The following is a 14,482-nucleotide window of genomic DNA, read 5'->3' as shown; positions in this document are numbered from 1 at the left end:
TTGTTCGTCAATCCGGTTGTCCATCTCATCTGAAAAGAATACCTCTCATCCTGACGGGGAATGTGAATATGCATATATGAGATGCAATGCAATGCAATGTGACTTCAAATAGAAACCAATACTTCAATACAACAACGCAAAATGTAATATGATAGGACACGATACCGCGTGGTATCACTCTTTCCTCACCCTCTTCCTGGTCGTGATGCCACTTTCTCCCATAGTACGCCTCTTCTCGCCCGTCTTCCTATTGTCATCCCGCTTCACTTCAACTTCTACTTCTTGTGCCTGTCCTGATACTGCATCTTTGCTGGATTTGACTTTCGAGCGTGCTCTGTCCGTTTTCTGCGCTCTGGCTGCAACGCTTATAAGCGGCTTGTCGTGCGCGACTCCGCCTTCGCTGGCTTTGAGTATCCTCGCTTTGGCCTTTCTGGGTGTTTTCGGTTTGGGTGGTTTGGAATTTCGGCTCAAAGGTACCAAAGTCGGATTTTCGGTCGTACTTGCCCTGCCAACTGCTCTGGTGTTGGGGTTGGGTTTGTTTTTGGTATTGGCGGTTCTTGAAGGGACAGGGTGACTTGTAGAAGGCTGTGTTGTGGGGATGAAAGTCTTGGCTCTGGGGTTCGCCTTTATTGTTGTCGAGTTGACCACCGAGCTAGTTGCTAATGTCTTCGTGATTAGTCGGTTCGTGACCGCAGACGTACTTTTAGTTGGCTTCGAGCGGGATTTTTGCCTGTCGACAAGAACTCGATGTGCAGCATCCGAGCGTACATCCTTCTCCTTTGTGGAAGCTTGAACAGTCTGGAAGAAGTCTTGATGTTGGTTCCCGTGCTCACTCTCGCGCTCACTCTCGCTTTCGCTTTCGCTTTCGTCCGGTATATTCAGTACAGGCCCGACTCCCGCCCTCTTAGTCTTTCTGATACTCGATTGACCGATATGATTCTCCTTAAACTCCTTCGTGACGGTCGTCATTCCACTCGAACCCCTTCCGTTGTTTATTCTAGCCCCTTCTGCATGCGGCTCGATGGCTTGAGATGGCTTAGACCGCCTAGGCGATCTCCTAACCTCTCGCACTTCTTCCACCTGCAATAGGTCCCGAGAGATCATCCTTTGGGCTCGAGGGGTCCGGAGCTCAGCAATAAGCTGGATGTCATCATCGCCGTCTGAAGTGGAGTTGGAAGATGAGGGCGGAGAAGGAGGCAGTATTTTGGGCGTGGCGGGAGGATCTATAAATGATATTGATCGTCTAGGAGTGAGTGGTCGAGGCGAGGGATGGCGAAGTAGGATAGAACCGGGGATCTGGGGTGGTGGAGATAGGAACGAAGCTCTTATGGAGTCGTCATCAACGGTCGGGGTTTCCTCCCTTTCAGCAAGGGGTATGCGAGAGGGTCGTAATAAGGTGGAAACTTCATGGATTGCCGATTTAGCGAAACGGATTACAAGGGATGCACTCCGCAATAGAAGCGATGAAGGTACTTGAAGAGCATAGTGGAATATGAGCACGCCGATGGATTCGATGAGAAGGACAGTGAGGTCGATGGGCGTTTCGTATGGCTTGATACTTGGCCCGAGAAAATGGTAGAATAGATGGGATGAAGCCTGATGTGCGATCAACGATCAGCGGACAGATCCAGCTCCTGGACCAGACTCAGTCTGGTGAGATGATTTGGACATGGCTCAAAACGTGATACGCACTGGCACTCGCAAAGCAAGGAAGGCTATGGTGATGATCACCTTTATAGGCGAGTAGAACGGTATCCAGCCTAGACAAGTAGACAGTATCGGACTGATTGTCTGAGCTGCAACCTGCAGATCCCATCGGACAATCAGCTACGCGTTTCCGACGACGGTAACAAATCTACGGACCGTATAGGTGACTTACAAAGATCGACCAGCAGAGCAAACTGTCTCGCATGGCTTTCTTCCTTGTGTTGATACCTATCCTTCTCCCATTCGGCCGGATATGTCGCAATGCCCGAAAGGTGTCCAGTATATTCATCAAAAGCCTTGAGTCGTCCCATGAGCTGGAGTGACGCCCGAGGAAAAGCTGGAGTATAGCTCACCATACAGTCTGAGTCGTTGCGCCCCTGCTCAGCAAGTAATACCATGCACCACCTAGCGCCAGGACAGGCAGGAGGGAAGATGTGGAGGCGGCCATTATTGTCAGCAGCAGTCACCGGTCGTGAAGATCAGGCAGGGATGTCATAGAGTGAGAATCGACATCGAGAGTGTTTTCAGTTCACGGACACCTTGTGAGCTCTGACTCAAGCGAGTGTATGAGTCCTAAAGTAGGCTTTTAGCGAGATGAATGGAAGATTCGTGTCTCTCTTTCTGTATCCTGTGTTTCTGATTCTTCTTCTTGGGCTTGTTACTCGTAATGTTGCGAAAACACACGCGCTGAATGGCCGAACACGTGGGCATTTCATCATTATCCATATCCGCTTTTTCCAGTAATTTCTCCCAAACTCAGGCCCATTGAGCCTACCAAACGGTTCCTTCAGCTCGACCCTTTCGACTTGTTCTTCTTTACCTTTCTACTTCTTCAGTCTTCCATCTTCTATCAATCTCAATCTTCCTTCCTCCTTCCGTTTCTGTTGATACTCTCACATGACCTCGTACAATGGCTGTGGACTATAGTCAATTCAAGGGGTACGTCCAGCTCTCGTGGATGCCCTCTCTTTTTACGGACAAGCCGTGCTGACTCGATATTTGTATTGCATCTGTAGAAAGCCCTTCCAAGTCATCTCCAAGCTTGGGGTAAGATACACGGGTATCTTTGATCATATCAATCAAGATGATCAAACAATATGTCTCGCTCAAGGTAAGCTGAAGTTCGCCTCTTCGCGGCATGAGTGCAGCTGACGAGTCCCTGTAGTGTACAACCATGGTACGGAGGATAGACCGACGGCGAGGAAGCTGCCTGGATCCAACAAATCGCTTGGATGGGTCAGATTTCAGTAAGCTTTCACTATCAACTGCTTGTCGTGGACAGGGGTACCAAGCTTACTATTGTCATTTCAGCACGGAGTCCATCGAGTCATTAGCTCTGGTGGAGAACTATATACCGCCTGGTGAAGAAGCCCCTGTCGACCCCATTCTAGCCTCAGTCGTGAGTACTCAACTTGACGACTCAGCCTTTTTACCTCGACGTACTCTTCATTAACTCAATCCCAAGCCCCTATATTACTTTCACCCAATTCATGATGAAGTATTTTTCGGATGTAAAGTGTCCTTCGGGACCGATGTCCGAGAGCGCAAAAAAGTGTGGACACCTCCGTTGCCTTCCTTCTGATTCTTCTGCTACCTCATTATCGCTCTCATGTACAAAATAACGTCACTCAAGGCTCTTGAGCTAATGTTGTCTTACTTGCGATAGAGTCAAAACGCCCCACCGGCAGTGCAGCCTCAAGCTCCAGTTCAGCCCCCTCCCCCTCCTCCTACCGCTCCTGTAGCTTCTTCCTCTCAACCCCGTAAACATTCCTTCGACCTTCCGCCCAAACCTACTGGCGCCGCCATTTCAGCCGCCACGGCCCTAGACCGAGTCCAACGATCTTTGGGTGATTTACATGTCGAGGAACCTCGACAGCCCCGACGAGGTCCTCCTCGACAACCCATAGAAGTCCCGGATGAAGAGTTCGACTTTGCTGCAAACAACGAAAAGTTCAAGAAAGAACGTGAAGCTCACCCCGAAAATGGCGAAGAATCCGAGCAGAACGGGCAAAATGGACAAGCCGAAGTTGGTGAACCGGATTCTCAACCTCATCCAGATGCTTTGAAAGCAGCATCACCCAATCCGGATGACAAGAAGCCGCCAGCTGCAAAGTACAATAAATCGAGTTTCTTCGACAACCTGTCGACGGGCACTGCGAAAGTAAGCAGAGCAGACGAACGACATAGGAATTTCGATACCTTCGGAGAAGCTGGTGGACCATCTTTCCAGAACCAACAAGGTGGTTTCCGAGGTAGAGGTAGAGGAGGTAATTACAACCAAGGTGGTAGGGGTGGATATGGTAATCAACCTGAAGGAGGGTTCAGGAACGGTCCTGGTGCTGGGCGAGGCGGATATAACCAGAACCAATACCCGAGTAGAGGCGGAGGCAGAGGAGGATTCGGTCAACAGAATCAAGGGTTTGTGCATTATGGTAATTCCCAAGGTCAGCGACAACAGCAAAGGCGCGATCAAGAGACTTTCCAATAGATCATCGTCGCTCCATGAGCGGGGGAAAGAAGAAAAGCGACGTAAGAAGCGATACCCAGGTCAATCAACCTTGAAATTGATGTTGTATATATATATTAGGGGCGATATATCTCATGTATCATATATTAGCTGAGATGACCCTGTTTTCACGCTCTGTGAATTTGACGCATATTGTTGTGATCATATTTTATTTCACAAGTGGATCTGCGCAGCGCCATTTGCACGAACAAAGGTGACTATCGTAAAGTCAGATGTTCTATATTATATTCTATTTCATATCTCTTTCGTCTACCCAAATATCCGTCCCCAAACAACATCTACCACCCGCTGGATTGTAGCACCTATCGACGGATACCTGATATACGCAGCCTTCCAACCGAGAGCTAGTAACGTGCCGTATAACGCCCCACCTAAAACTTGTTCCCAAGTATGATACCCCAATTCCTTCCTTGACCATAGACCCAGCACCCAATAACCCCCTACACCCAGCGCAGCGATCCAGTCCAGGGGGAAGGGGAGATATCGAACGAGCGGAATGAGGTAGACGAAGTAGAATGTCAGTGCCGTCGAATGGGTAGAGGGCATTCCGTATGTCCGTTTAGGTCGGATCTTGGAGGGTTTGGAAGAGGCGTCGGGTGGTGGGGGACGGGGGTTCCGGATTAGGTTTTTCAGTAGTTTGGCTAGGTATAGTAATTGGGTCTTTTAGTACAGATGTTCAAGAACAAAGCAAAGAAGCTTGAAGATAGTGAAGTCGAAGCCGGTGATGAGAATACAGGTTCAATATGAAATATGAAAGATAGAAGGCATAAGACAAGAGGCTATGAACAGCTTTTCCTTTTCCAGCAATCTTTCGTCTTACCGTGTGATGAATTCTGAACAAGGATACTGATGATTGGACCTAAAGGAGTCCTAGATAGGTGAGAAGCTCACCTGATAGGGAAGAATTCAGAGCTCCAGCTGCGAACCAAATAACATGCGCATCTCTCGTATACAAGATTGCCAGAGCTGTTGTTAGAGTAACGGTGATGTGAGTCTAATTCGTATGACACATACACTATCAGCCAAATTAAGGATCCCTGGGATCCCAGTCCTCGCTGGTCCTGGAGTATCATATAGATCTCATGATTTATCGGCGAATTACTCACCTCGTCTAAGATATATAAGAGGACAGAGGGGTAATCACTCGGTTTATGCGGTTTGAGGATCCCCATCGTCGTGTTTGTTGCTCTGTTTGCTGATCTCTGAGTGAGATGAAGAGTGCACTGAGACCCTATAGGATGCTGATATACGTTCCAGCTTATAGGTACGAGCCAGGAATACCGTTTGTTGTTGCTATCCCAGAGGATGATTTCCGCATGAGTCATATTAGAAGGTCTTGAACTCGTTCGAAACCGTTTATCATTACTCGTATCGCATTCCAACAATATGTCATTCAGGCACGATTCGCAGCCGACGATTTACGGAACATCTCGAACTCAACTTCCAACTTTTTCAACAATTGATGATTGTTGTGATCATTAGCTCATCATTTACCGGTTCAATTCCACACGAGTAACCAAGGTCCAATCCAGGTAACGACATTAGCACCCCGATCGCTCATCGCACGAAGCTTTCCACAGTCGTCAGTATTCCGAAAAGCGAAAAGGCAATCGGCCTACATCTGGAATCGAGCGGCAATTTAGCAAAAGCGTCCCTATCGCCGGTCATCCGATCGACTCATACATTGTTTTTGACTGAGTCATAATCATACGTGACTATCTCTTGAGAAACCAGCTCTTCATTCGTATTGAAACGGAAAGTGAAGGAGGAAACACACCTTAAAAGTACAGAATTACCGGAGTCACCAGAACCGGATAAGATAGACAGGTAGATCGTTAGGAACAGCTAGACGAGGACAATGTCGCCCCCTGCAGCATGCCAAGAAGCCCGAGACGAGTTGATAGCTTGTCTCCTTCGGACTGATTGGTAAGTCTCCTGTTCCCCCGTTCCCCTGTTCCCCTGTTCCTTTTGCATCTGATCGCCTTTCATGCTACCCCAAATTTACAGATTCACCAGTCTTTCCGCGCACTTTACTCTGACGATCTGACCCCAGTGTCCCTCCCTCGAATTCCATGAACCCCATCTCAGACTCATGTCCCTATCATGCCACTGACGTCCCCATCTTTCTTCACCTCATAAATAGCGTTTTGAAATCCGGTAAAACGCCTACAGAATGTCTTCATGCCCCACAAGAACTGCCTCTGCAATGTCAACATCTCATAGCCCGTTTCGCAGATTGCAAGAAAGGGATGGTAAGTCGTTCCATTTTGGATTCAACTCTCACCCGCGCCCATACTCACAGTCTCGGCTGAAATCTCGATCTTGATCTCATGAATCAACTACATACCATCAGCGATAGATATCTGGCATTTCATTTTTCGACCTTCACCCTACAAGTCAAGAGGCTGCGTGCAGAATAATGCTGACCCGTTTGGGTGACACACGAATACAGCTCGACATGCGACGCCGTTTCCGAGGGAATCACTTATCGGAATCTGCCAAAGCTGCTGCTCGAGGAGATCCTTTGAATTCTGGGACGATAGATATTATATCGGATCGTAATCCAGATGAAGATACGCGACAACGATAACACTGCTGTCCTGGACTGTATGAAAATGACAATAATGACGATGCATGTATGATACATACAACACCCCAACAAGTGGGGAATCATGCGGGGTACACAAATACATCTTATACAACCAACAATGCTGACACACCATACGTCTTTCACACTGAATCTGAAACCCAATCGACCAAGCCCACAATCACTCGTCCATGCGATCATGACGACTTAATCATCCGTCATTTTGGCAGGTATGAAGAACGTCAATACCCCGCCCGCTTCGTTCAGTGCGCCTGCGAATTGCTTGACTGTGAGCTGTCGTGCAGAGATGTCATGAGTGCGACCGCAACAGCTCACCTATGTATACATATGCTATCAAACAATGATCTTCGCATATGCCTGGTGTATCAGAGTATTTTGCGATCGTCAGCTCGTTAACCGCCTCGGAAGGGAGGCTGGGTAGGAGCTCACACGCTATAGCTGTACCTCCGACCAAATGCGAAGTGAGGAATTTCAGGAACCCCTTGATAGCTACTGAGACGGTGAACATCTGGTCCTCTGGTGGAGAAGGCTGATCATCTTCATTCGCTGCAAGTTGTCTCATGGTCAGCTGTTTGCAAAGCACTCGATGGGGAGAGCTTTTTCCAACAACTGACCTAAAGAATTCGGTATCTGCAATTCTTTCCACGTAGTCGTCAAGTTCACCCTCGATGATTTGGCCGTTAATTCCAATTTGCCTTCCTACGTCCCGCCGAAGGATCACGTCAGCCACCGCGAAGACCACTCCGACGCTGCAAGCTGACTTACGTGGTTTGCAGATACCTTGACGTCGTCCGCTATGTGGCTCAACCGCGAGACGATATTCCTCAATTCTAGTAAAGTAGGCAAAACCACATGGATCTAAAGATATCAAATATAAGCTGTAATGTCCACATGCAAAGGAGCAGGAACAGGCAGCTTACATCAGGCTGCGGACAAAGCGGTTCATTCAATTCGCTCTGCCGTTTAGGCGAGAGGATCTTGACGGGGATCTCGTGCGTTATCGACATGAGCTTTCTCGAGGCCTATCAACGTGATGTTTCAGTATGACCCCATCAGCTGGCTTTGACCTCCTAGGGACATTAAGCTGACATACGGTATATCCTCTAATCTCAAATGCCCAGATCGGCTGTGTGCCCTTCTTATTGAGTTTGAGCGTAACTTCGGAATCAGTCAATGATGCAGTATTTCGAGTTTCGTTTATACTTCCAACTATCGTAGAACAGATCAGCTACTCGCAACAGTCCTCACGAACTGGGACACGTAATAGCTGATTCCACCTACCTGAGGAATCGGCACTGCGCAGAACCTTTAAAAGAGAATCCAAGTGAAGTTCTAGCCAGATTTCATTATTTGCGTTGGACTCGATTTTGTAGCTGTCAAATAACGTTGTCTGTGCATTCACAATGAGCTTCGACAGGGGACCAAAAGTCTCAAGAAGCTCACCACCTTGACCTGTCTGATTGTGATGTCAGCTTGACTTTAATTGGAAAAGTGTCGTAAAGCTTACGACCAGACTTGTACACCCGTCGAGCTCTCATTCCCGGGTACGATGAAGTGAACTTGCTCAGGCGATAATCTGATCACGCATGATCTGGCTAGGGCAGCGAGAGACCGGGAGATCTCTGAGAAATGATTATCAGCTCACTCCACTCCTTTGGGTTGACCAGCTGACTTACTATGCAATAATCCGACATTGGATATCGCCGTTCTGAACCTCATCTTTCCCTTCCTCCTATAATTCCTTTGGCAGTAGTGATGACCTCGCTCAGTGAGATCGACTACGGGTCTGTATTGATAGCAGATTCTCAGGCTTCATCCAATGGGTACTTGCCAGGTCGGACGGATATTTGTGAAGTTGTAAAGATAAACAATGACTTCACGATTTAACTAATGTTTTCCTTCCTTTGACTTAGCGATCCAGTCAACCACCTCACTTTACGCGTTCATCTGCAGCTGGTCCACCTCCACTTGAATCACCTTGATCATCGTGAAGAATGCCATGTCATGATGTGTTATCATTTTCCACCTTGTCTTATTTGATCCCGCCTACTCCCGCGTCACGGCGAGGCGAGGCGAGTGATCTACGCGGTCTTGTCTTGTCGTCATGGTGCACAGCCTGCAGCTGGCTGACCGAAGCGAGTATCCCTACAATAACATTGATTCTTCCTACATTGACCTTCCACATCTTCTTGCAATATCAAATCAAGTCAAGTCAAGCAAACTCGCTATACCTACCTTCACAACACTCACCCATACGAATATAGATACCAACACGAGAACAATGTACGTTGTGGAGTATACTGGACCTTGATACCGAAGTGTGTGGGAGTGATGGCGGAGCACTAACTTCCTCTATTGCAACGGAACAGGTCTGCCGAACCTTATGACCCATATATCCCAGCCGGAAGCTCGGCCCCTCAGCCTGCGGCTGGAGCAGGGGGAAGTGGAGCCCAAGGTGGTGGTCAACAGAACAAGAAGGTGCGTGTAAAACAGTACAGCTCAAACCTCGAATGGGCGGTTTCCTTGGTATGGTACAACATATGCTGATCGACGTTTCCCACCTTTTGATCCATATATTCAACTTCATCAATCCGACTTACTCCCATTTGACCTACTCGTTCATCCTTGATTGATTGCATTCCGTTGAAACGCACTCAAACCCATTGTCCCGCCGACCCGCAGATCGCTGCTATCCAACAACAAATCGATGAGACGGTCAATACGATGCACGATAACATCCAACGAGTCGCTGAGCGAGGTGAAAGGCTAGACGCGTTGCAAGATAAGACTGGTGAGTCGTCATATCATGTTGAGCTGGCTGTTCAGTATGGGGATCTCAAGCAATGGGGAGTCTGAAGATGAGAGTGCAGAGAAAAAGAAGTAAACCTGTGGTACAGGGGAGTTATCGTGAAAGGAATCAAGAACAACCTGCCTGAACTGAACCAGGGGGAGGGTTCTGGGATTCTAAAGAGATTGAAGAAGGAGAGCACCCTCTGGACACAAGCTGACACCTCCTTTTCGTTTGAACACTTTAGACACCCTCGCAGTCTCCGCTCAAGGATTCAGACGAGGTGCCAACAGAGTCCGAAAACAAATGTGGTGGAAAGATATGAAAATGAGAATAATCATCGGGGTCGGTATCGCGGTGTTGATCATCATCATCGTTGTCCCGATCGTCAAAGCGTGAGTGGGCTGTCCACCGACCGGAGTCTATGAGAGAGATCAAGCTCGACAGACTCTGACATTCGCTAACGTGTCCGACGGCTATATAGTATTCAAAACAAGTAATCATCTTGTCTTGCTTCCCGCATCCTAACGCAACAATCTAATGACGACTTCGCGATCCGACTGAATTTTTATCTTTTCCTACGAGATAATCGCTTGATATCTGAATATACCCTGGATCTCTATTTTCATGTATTCTAGTTTTGCCTGCTCTATTTCTGTTCGCGCGTCTCTGCGATCTCAAATGACATCGAGTCAAACCGTCAACACCAACACCAATATCAACATCATCGACATCGTCGACAAAGTACATGTCACACGCTACATGCTACGTAAGACAGACGTCAACAGAACAGAACAACATATATATCGTATTTCTCTCTGCGTAAAACAATCATTTATTCTGCTCCTCTTGCCCCAATCGCATCCACATCCACCGAGCCACCCTTCTCCACAAACGCATACCCGAAACATCTGGTCTCCCTACCCTTCACTCCCTTCAATTCGCTTGGTCAAAAATTACACTAAATCACCCTTGATTCGAACTAGAGTGCCCATCACCTGAAGGTCCAGTCCAGCCATATCCAAACCACCTCATGCCCAATGCACTGGCATTAAGACCTTGTCCAGGCTGCACAAAGCTATTTCCAGGTGCCTCGCGATTGTGACTGTGGTCGTGATTGTGATTGGTGTCGTCATTACGGTCATTGCTTCTTCCCGGTTCTCGATGCTGATGCTGATGCTGATGCTGATGCTGATGTTGAGACGACAATACACTATTCTCTCTATCACGCGGACCTGCAGGCCTATCCCTGTCTCTATCTCTTCGTCGATTCCTTCCTACTGCCCCAATCCCAGGTTCATCGATCGAACTCACACTTCCTTCTCTTGATGACAGTGCTGCTCCCGGCCCAGCCCCGACCCCTTCTCCGCTTCTGCGCGACGAAGGCAAAATACCTATACCTAATCCTACTGCAGTCCCACTTCCACTGGCGACATTGTCATGTCGAGTATTGCTATGATTATCATGATTATTATGGTTGTTATGATTGTTATTACCCCGCGAGATCGTTGTCGAAGTTGTAGTCGTGGGATTAAGGAAATTCGGCGTGGGACTTGCAAAAGCAATAGACGGTAAACCAGGAACAGCCACAGCCGACGCCGAATTCGTATAATCCGAACCTCTAAGAGTCGGCGCTGAGCCTCTTCTATACACATATCCATTCCCAGCAGTCGACGCTGGACTTCCGTGCGGCAGATGACCTGGAATGTAACTATTCCATATGGAATGGCTGGCTGTCGTTGTCGTTGTTGGAAGTATAAATGGCGGACTAGACGTTCCTGGAACAGTAATTGAACTTGTCGAGCTAGATCCAGAATTCCTTCTTGTCGAAGTCGAATCGCTCTCCTCGACATTCGAGATTTGCGCCAAGTAGTAATCGTGGAGATATCGTCGAAGTTCATCCACTTTATTTCCTGAGAACACGCAGAAGGCGGCTCGTTGATGATCGTTGAAGGACTGGTGAAATGACGCAATCAAAACAGATCAGCACTGAATTTCCATTCATGTAGATTACCCGAGGAACAGAGACCGAGAGCGCACGACGGGCAACTCACATCAGGAGGTGGTCTGCAGAAATGCTGTAGTTCCTTCTTCTTGAACGAGCTCACGCCAGTCAAACTTAGATGCTTGAGATGCGGTAACCTATGCAGCATGTGGGAGATCGCGTGCACGCTGAGATTATCGCAATACGACAAGTGTATCCTCTCTAGCGCAGTAGACCTTGAGACTAAGGAAAAGATCGATTCGTCCGTGATCTTGATGACTTTGACTAAACCTATTCTTCTCAATTTAGGCATATTCACACCCAGTTCCGAGATTGAGGCATCCGTCAGGAGATCACAGCATGCCAAGTCGATGTAACGTAGACGAGTACAGCCTTTGGCAAGACGGTCGACACCGGGATCGGTGATCCTGCGACATCGACAGATCATCGGACCGACGTCAATCAGCATAACGCACATATGAAAGAAGAGCAGGATTGGTCAATCAAGGTGCTTTCCAATGCAAAAGTGATATCGAACCGTTGGACGTTAAGACTAGAATTCGAATATGTCCACGCAGAATGACTCACAATTTGACATGGCCCAGATGAAGGTAGTGTAAATGTTTACCTAGCTTCTCTATACTCTCCAGACTTGCATTCGTCAACAATTGGCATTTCGTTAGGGTCAAAGTCCTTAATTTCGGTGAATTGGAAATCAGATTGTCGATAGCCAGATCTCCCAGATTGGAACATCCAGTAAGATCCACTATTCTCAAATGATCTAGATATCCATTCTTGGGTGTAATCCTAATACTTCGATCCGTCTCTTCGTCTTCTCCATCGCCTTCAGCTTCAGCTTCGGTGGCCAATGAAGAGGTGTTGGTAAGGTGAGTTTGCGGATAGAGCCGGACGGATTGAGCTTCTTTGATCAACTGTTTCTCTGAAAGCCGTTTCAAGTCCTCCAAATTCGGTATACAGTTGCCCGTCAACTCAGTACAACCGTTCAACTTCAATTCCCTGAGATAAGTCAGGTTGAGGAATATCGAATAGACCACCGCATCGTTGATGCAGATCACGTCCTGCAAATCAAGTTCGAGGAGAAGGTGACAATTCTGAATGAGGGGAATGAGCGATCTTGAGGTCAATTTAAGACATTTGGAGAATTTTGCCTATGTTCAGATAATCTTACCATTAGCATGACTCTTCGTTCTGCCTTTTTGTCTTGTCGAGCTGTGCCAAGATTTTGACAGGGAACCGGTATATGTTTTGTTTACTCACCCTTCTCAACCCTCTACATCCCTCAGCGAGGGCTAGAACCCCCTCGTCTCCCAGAGAATTACATTCGTTCAGATTGACAGCTTGTAGATTATTGCAATTCCCCGCTAACTCTTTGATGACCTTATCGTTTACGCTCAGTAGATTACTGAGATCTACCGAGACCAGTTCTGGTAATTGTCTCAAGACCGTGCTCAACGCCGTGCTGGAAAGGTGATTACAATTGGATATTGTCAATCTCTCCAGATGGTGGAAATTCGTCAACCGCATGAATATCTCCGAGTTGAGCGTAGTTGACAGGTGGGATAGGTGCAGTCTCCGTACCGATGATGCGTATGGTAACGTCGTCTTCTTGGCTGGACCTGCTGGATTTAGAGGAGATACGGTTCGAATGAGGGAGGCGAGGGTGCGGATTGATGATATTTGGGGTTTAGTCCATATTAATGAGAATGTGCAGAGACACCATGCTCTGGATACGAGCAGAGTCGACAGGAGATCTTTTTGGTCGGGGAGTAGGCGAAGGATCTAAAGGAAGGTATAACCCAAGAACTGTCAGCATCTTCTTTCTGAGCATGGAGCGAACAAAGATCAGACCTCCTCAACAATGCTCAGCACCATGAATGACCATACATGGATTCGTTCAAGTCCCACTCACATGAATCAAAATTTCAGGCGGCAATTTCCCAGCCAGCCCCTCTTCCCTGTCACAACCGGATTCTATATCGACCTCCTCAGAATCCGCTTTGGCTTTTCCTTTGCCCTTGGAATCACGAGTGGGCGAGGTCATATCTAACCAAGATTTCGCATTCTGCATATCCAATGCATTTTCGCCATCGCCATCCGCGTCCGCATCTTCATCCGACGAGACAGAGGTACTACTCGGCGTAGCCGTGTATGGTCTCCTCCCTTGTCTTCTTCGATCTTCAGGTGTATTGAGCGAGACTACCGAGGATGACGTCGAGCCTTGGCCATATCGTACGGGTATAGGCGAATCGGATAGCGATAGGTTGGAGATGGATGGAACGAGGGACAGATGGCGAGGGATTGGTGAGTAGATTTCGTGGTTCGCTGCTGTACCTCGATGCGAGGAGGTCGATGGTCGGGATGGGGAATCATCACGGCGATGAAGATCTGGGTCTTTTGACATCTTCGGGACCTTGATTCCTCTCCTTCTGTAAATAGGAATGAAAAGGTATTGGCCAAGATGGATATACCGGTCGACGGGATGAGTTTGCCTATTGAGTATAGTTCTTTTCCTATCGCACCGTTACTTCGTGGCGGATCCCTTGAACTGATACCTACATACACGAAAAGTCGTGTGTCTCTCCCCCTACGTGCGCATCCCAAGTCGTACTACTCTGTCTATAACGCGGGAATACAACTTGAGGCGAGGCGAGGTGAGGCGAAGTCAAGTCAAAAGAAGCGATACCGGACCGGATCAATTGCTTGGTTATCGCTTGTCGATTGCTGATGGGCTGACACAGCTATGAATGCTATGTTACACCGTGTTAGCACAATATGTACATACAACGATGAGTCCTTAGTTCACACACTTGTGTTGGTTTGAAGTGATACAAAGGAATAGATTGAATA

General features: G+C 47.8%; 6 protein-coding genes across 6 annotated transcripts; 2 read left to right on the top strand and 4 right to left on the bottom strand.

The window, feature by feature from the left end:
* Window positions 1–174: 174 nt before the first annotated feature.
* Window positions 175–2,155, bottom strand: I303_100326 (uncharacterized protein; the record flags this gene model as incomplete). The annotated part of the gene is made up of 4 exons (XM_018403698.1): window positions 175–1,596; window positions 1,693–1,803; window positions 1,880–2,003; window positions 2,061–2,155. The coding sequence occupies 4 exons, from the start codon at window positions 2,153–2,155 to the stop codon at window positions 175–177; spliced, it is 1,752 nt and encodes a 583-aa protein (XP_018266352.1).
* Window positions 2,156–2,617: 462 nt separating this feature from the next.
* On the top strand, window positions 2,618–4,195 carry I303_100325 (uncharacterized protein; the record flags this gene model as incomplete). The annotated part of the gene is made up of 5 exons (XM_018403697.1): window positions 2,618–2,646; window positions 2,724–2,818; window positions 2,873–2,954; window positions 3,019–3,106; window positions 3,374–4,195. 5 exons carry the CDS (start codon window positions 2,618–2,620, stop codon window positions 4,193–4,195), a joined length of 1,116 nt encoding a protein of 371 aa, XP_018266351.1.
* A 288-nt stretch (window positions 4,196–4,483) lies between these two features.
* Window positions 4,484–5,406, bottom strand: I303_100324 (uncharacterized protein; the record flags this gene model as incomplete). The annotated part of the gene is made up of 3 exons (XM_018403696.1): window positions 4,484–4,875; window positions 5,126–5,228; window positions 5,341–5,406. The coding sequence occupies 3 exons, from the start codon at window positions 5,404–5,406 to the stop codon at window positions 4,484–4,486; spliced, it is 561 nt and encodes a 186-aa protein (XP_018266350.1).
* Window positions 5,407–7,028: 1,622 nt separating this feature from the next.
* I303_100323 (uncharacterized protein) lies at window positions 7,029–8,561 on the bottom strand (the record flags this gene model as incomplete). Its single annotated transcript, XM_018403694.1, has 11 exons — window positions 7,029–7,093; window positions 7,158–7,199; window positions 7,272–7,388; window positions 7,457–7,541; window positions 7,608–7,700; window positions 7,763–7,864; window positions 7,936–8,051; window positions 8,124–8,232; window positions 8,286–8,298; window positions 8,350–8,464; window positions 8,519–8,561. 11 exons carry the CDS (start codon window positions 8,559–8,561, stop codon window positions 7,029–7,031), a joined length of 900 nt encoding a protein of 299 aa, XP_018266348.1.
* Window positions 8,562–8,946: 385 nt separating this feature from the next.
* I303_100322 (uncharacterized protein) lies at window positions 8,947–10,029 on the top strand (the record flags this gene model as incomplete). The annotated part of the gene is made up of 4 exons (XM_018403693.2): window positions 8,947–9,125; window positions 9,212–9,320; window positions 9,525–9,633; window positions 9,878–10,029. 4 exons carry the CDS (start codon window positions 8,947–8,949, stop codon window positions 10,027–10,029), a joined length of 549 nt encoding a protein of 182 aa, XP_018266347.2.
* A 567-nt stretch (window positions 10,030–10,596) lies between these two features.
* On the bottom strand, window positions 10,597–14,036 carry I303_100321 (uncharacterized protein; the record flags this gene model as incomplete). Its single annotated transcript, XM_065968086.1, has 5 exons — window positions 10,597–11,586; window positions 11,685–12,042; window positions 12,203–12,783; window positions 12,893–13,414; window positions 13,545–14,036. 5 exons carry the CDS (start codon window positions 14,034–14,036, stop codon window positions 10,597–10,599), a joined length of 2,943 nt encoding a protein of 980 aa, XP_065824158.1.
* Window positions 14,037–14,482: the final 446 nt, after the last annotated feature.

Source organism: Kwoniella dejecticola, chromosome 1, assembly GCF_000512565.2.
Source record: "Kwoniella dejecticola CBS 10117 chromosome 1, complete sequence".
Classification (NCBI taxonomy): domain Eukaryota; kingdom Fungi; phylum Basidiomycota; class Tremellomycetes; order Tremellales; family Cryptococcaceae; genus Kwoniella; species Kwoniella dejecticola.
The sequence above is the reverse complement of the archived record's forward strand: the minus strand, read 5'-3'. Positions and strand labels throughout refer to the sequence as shown.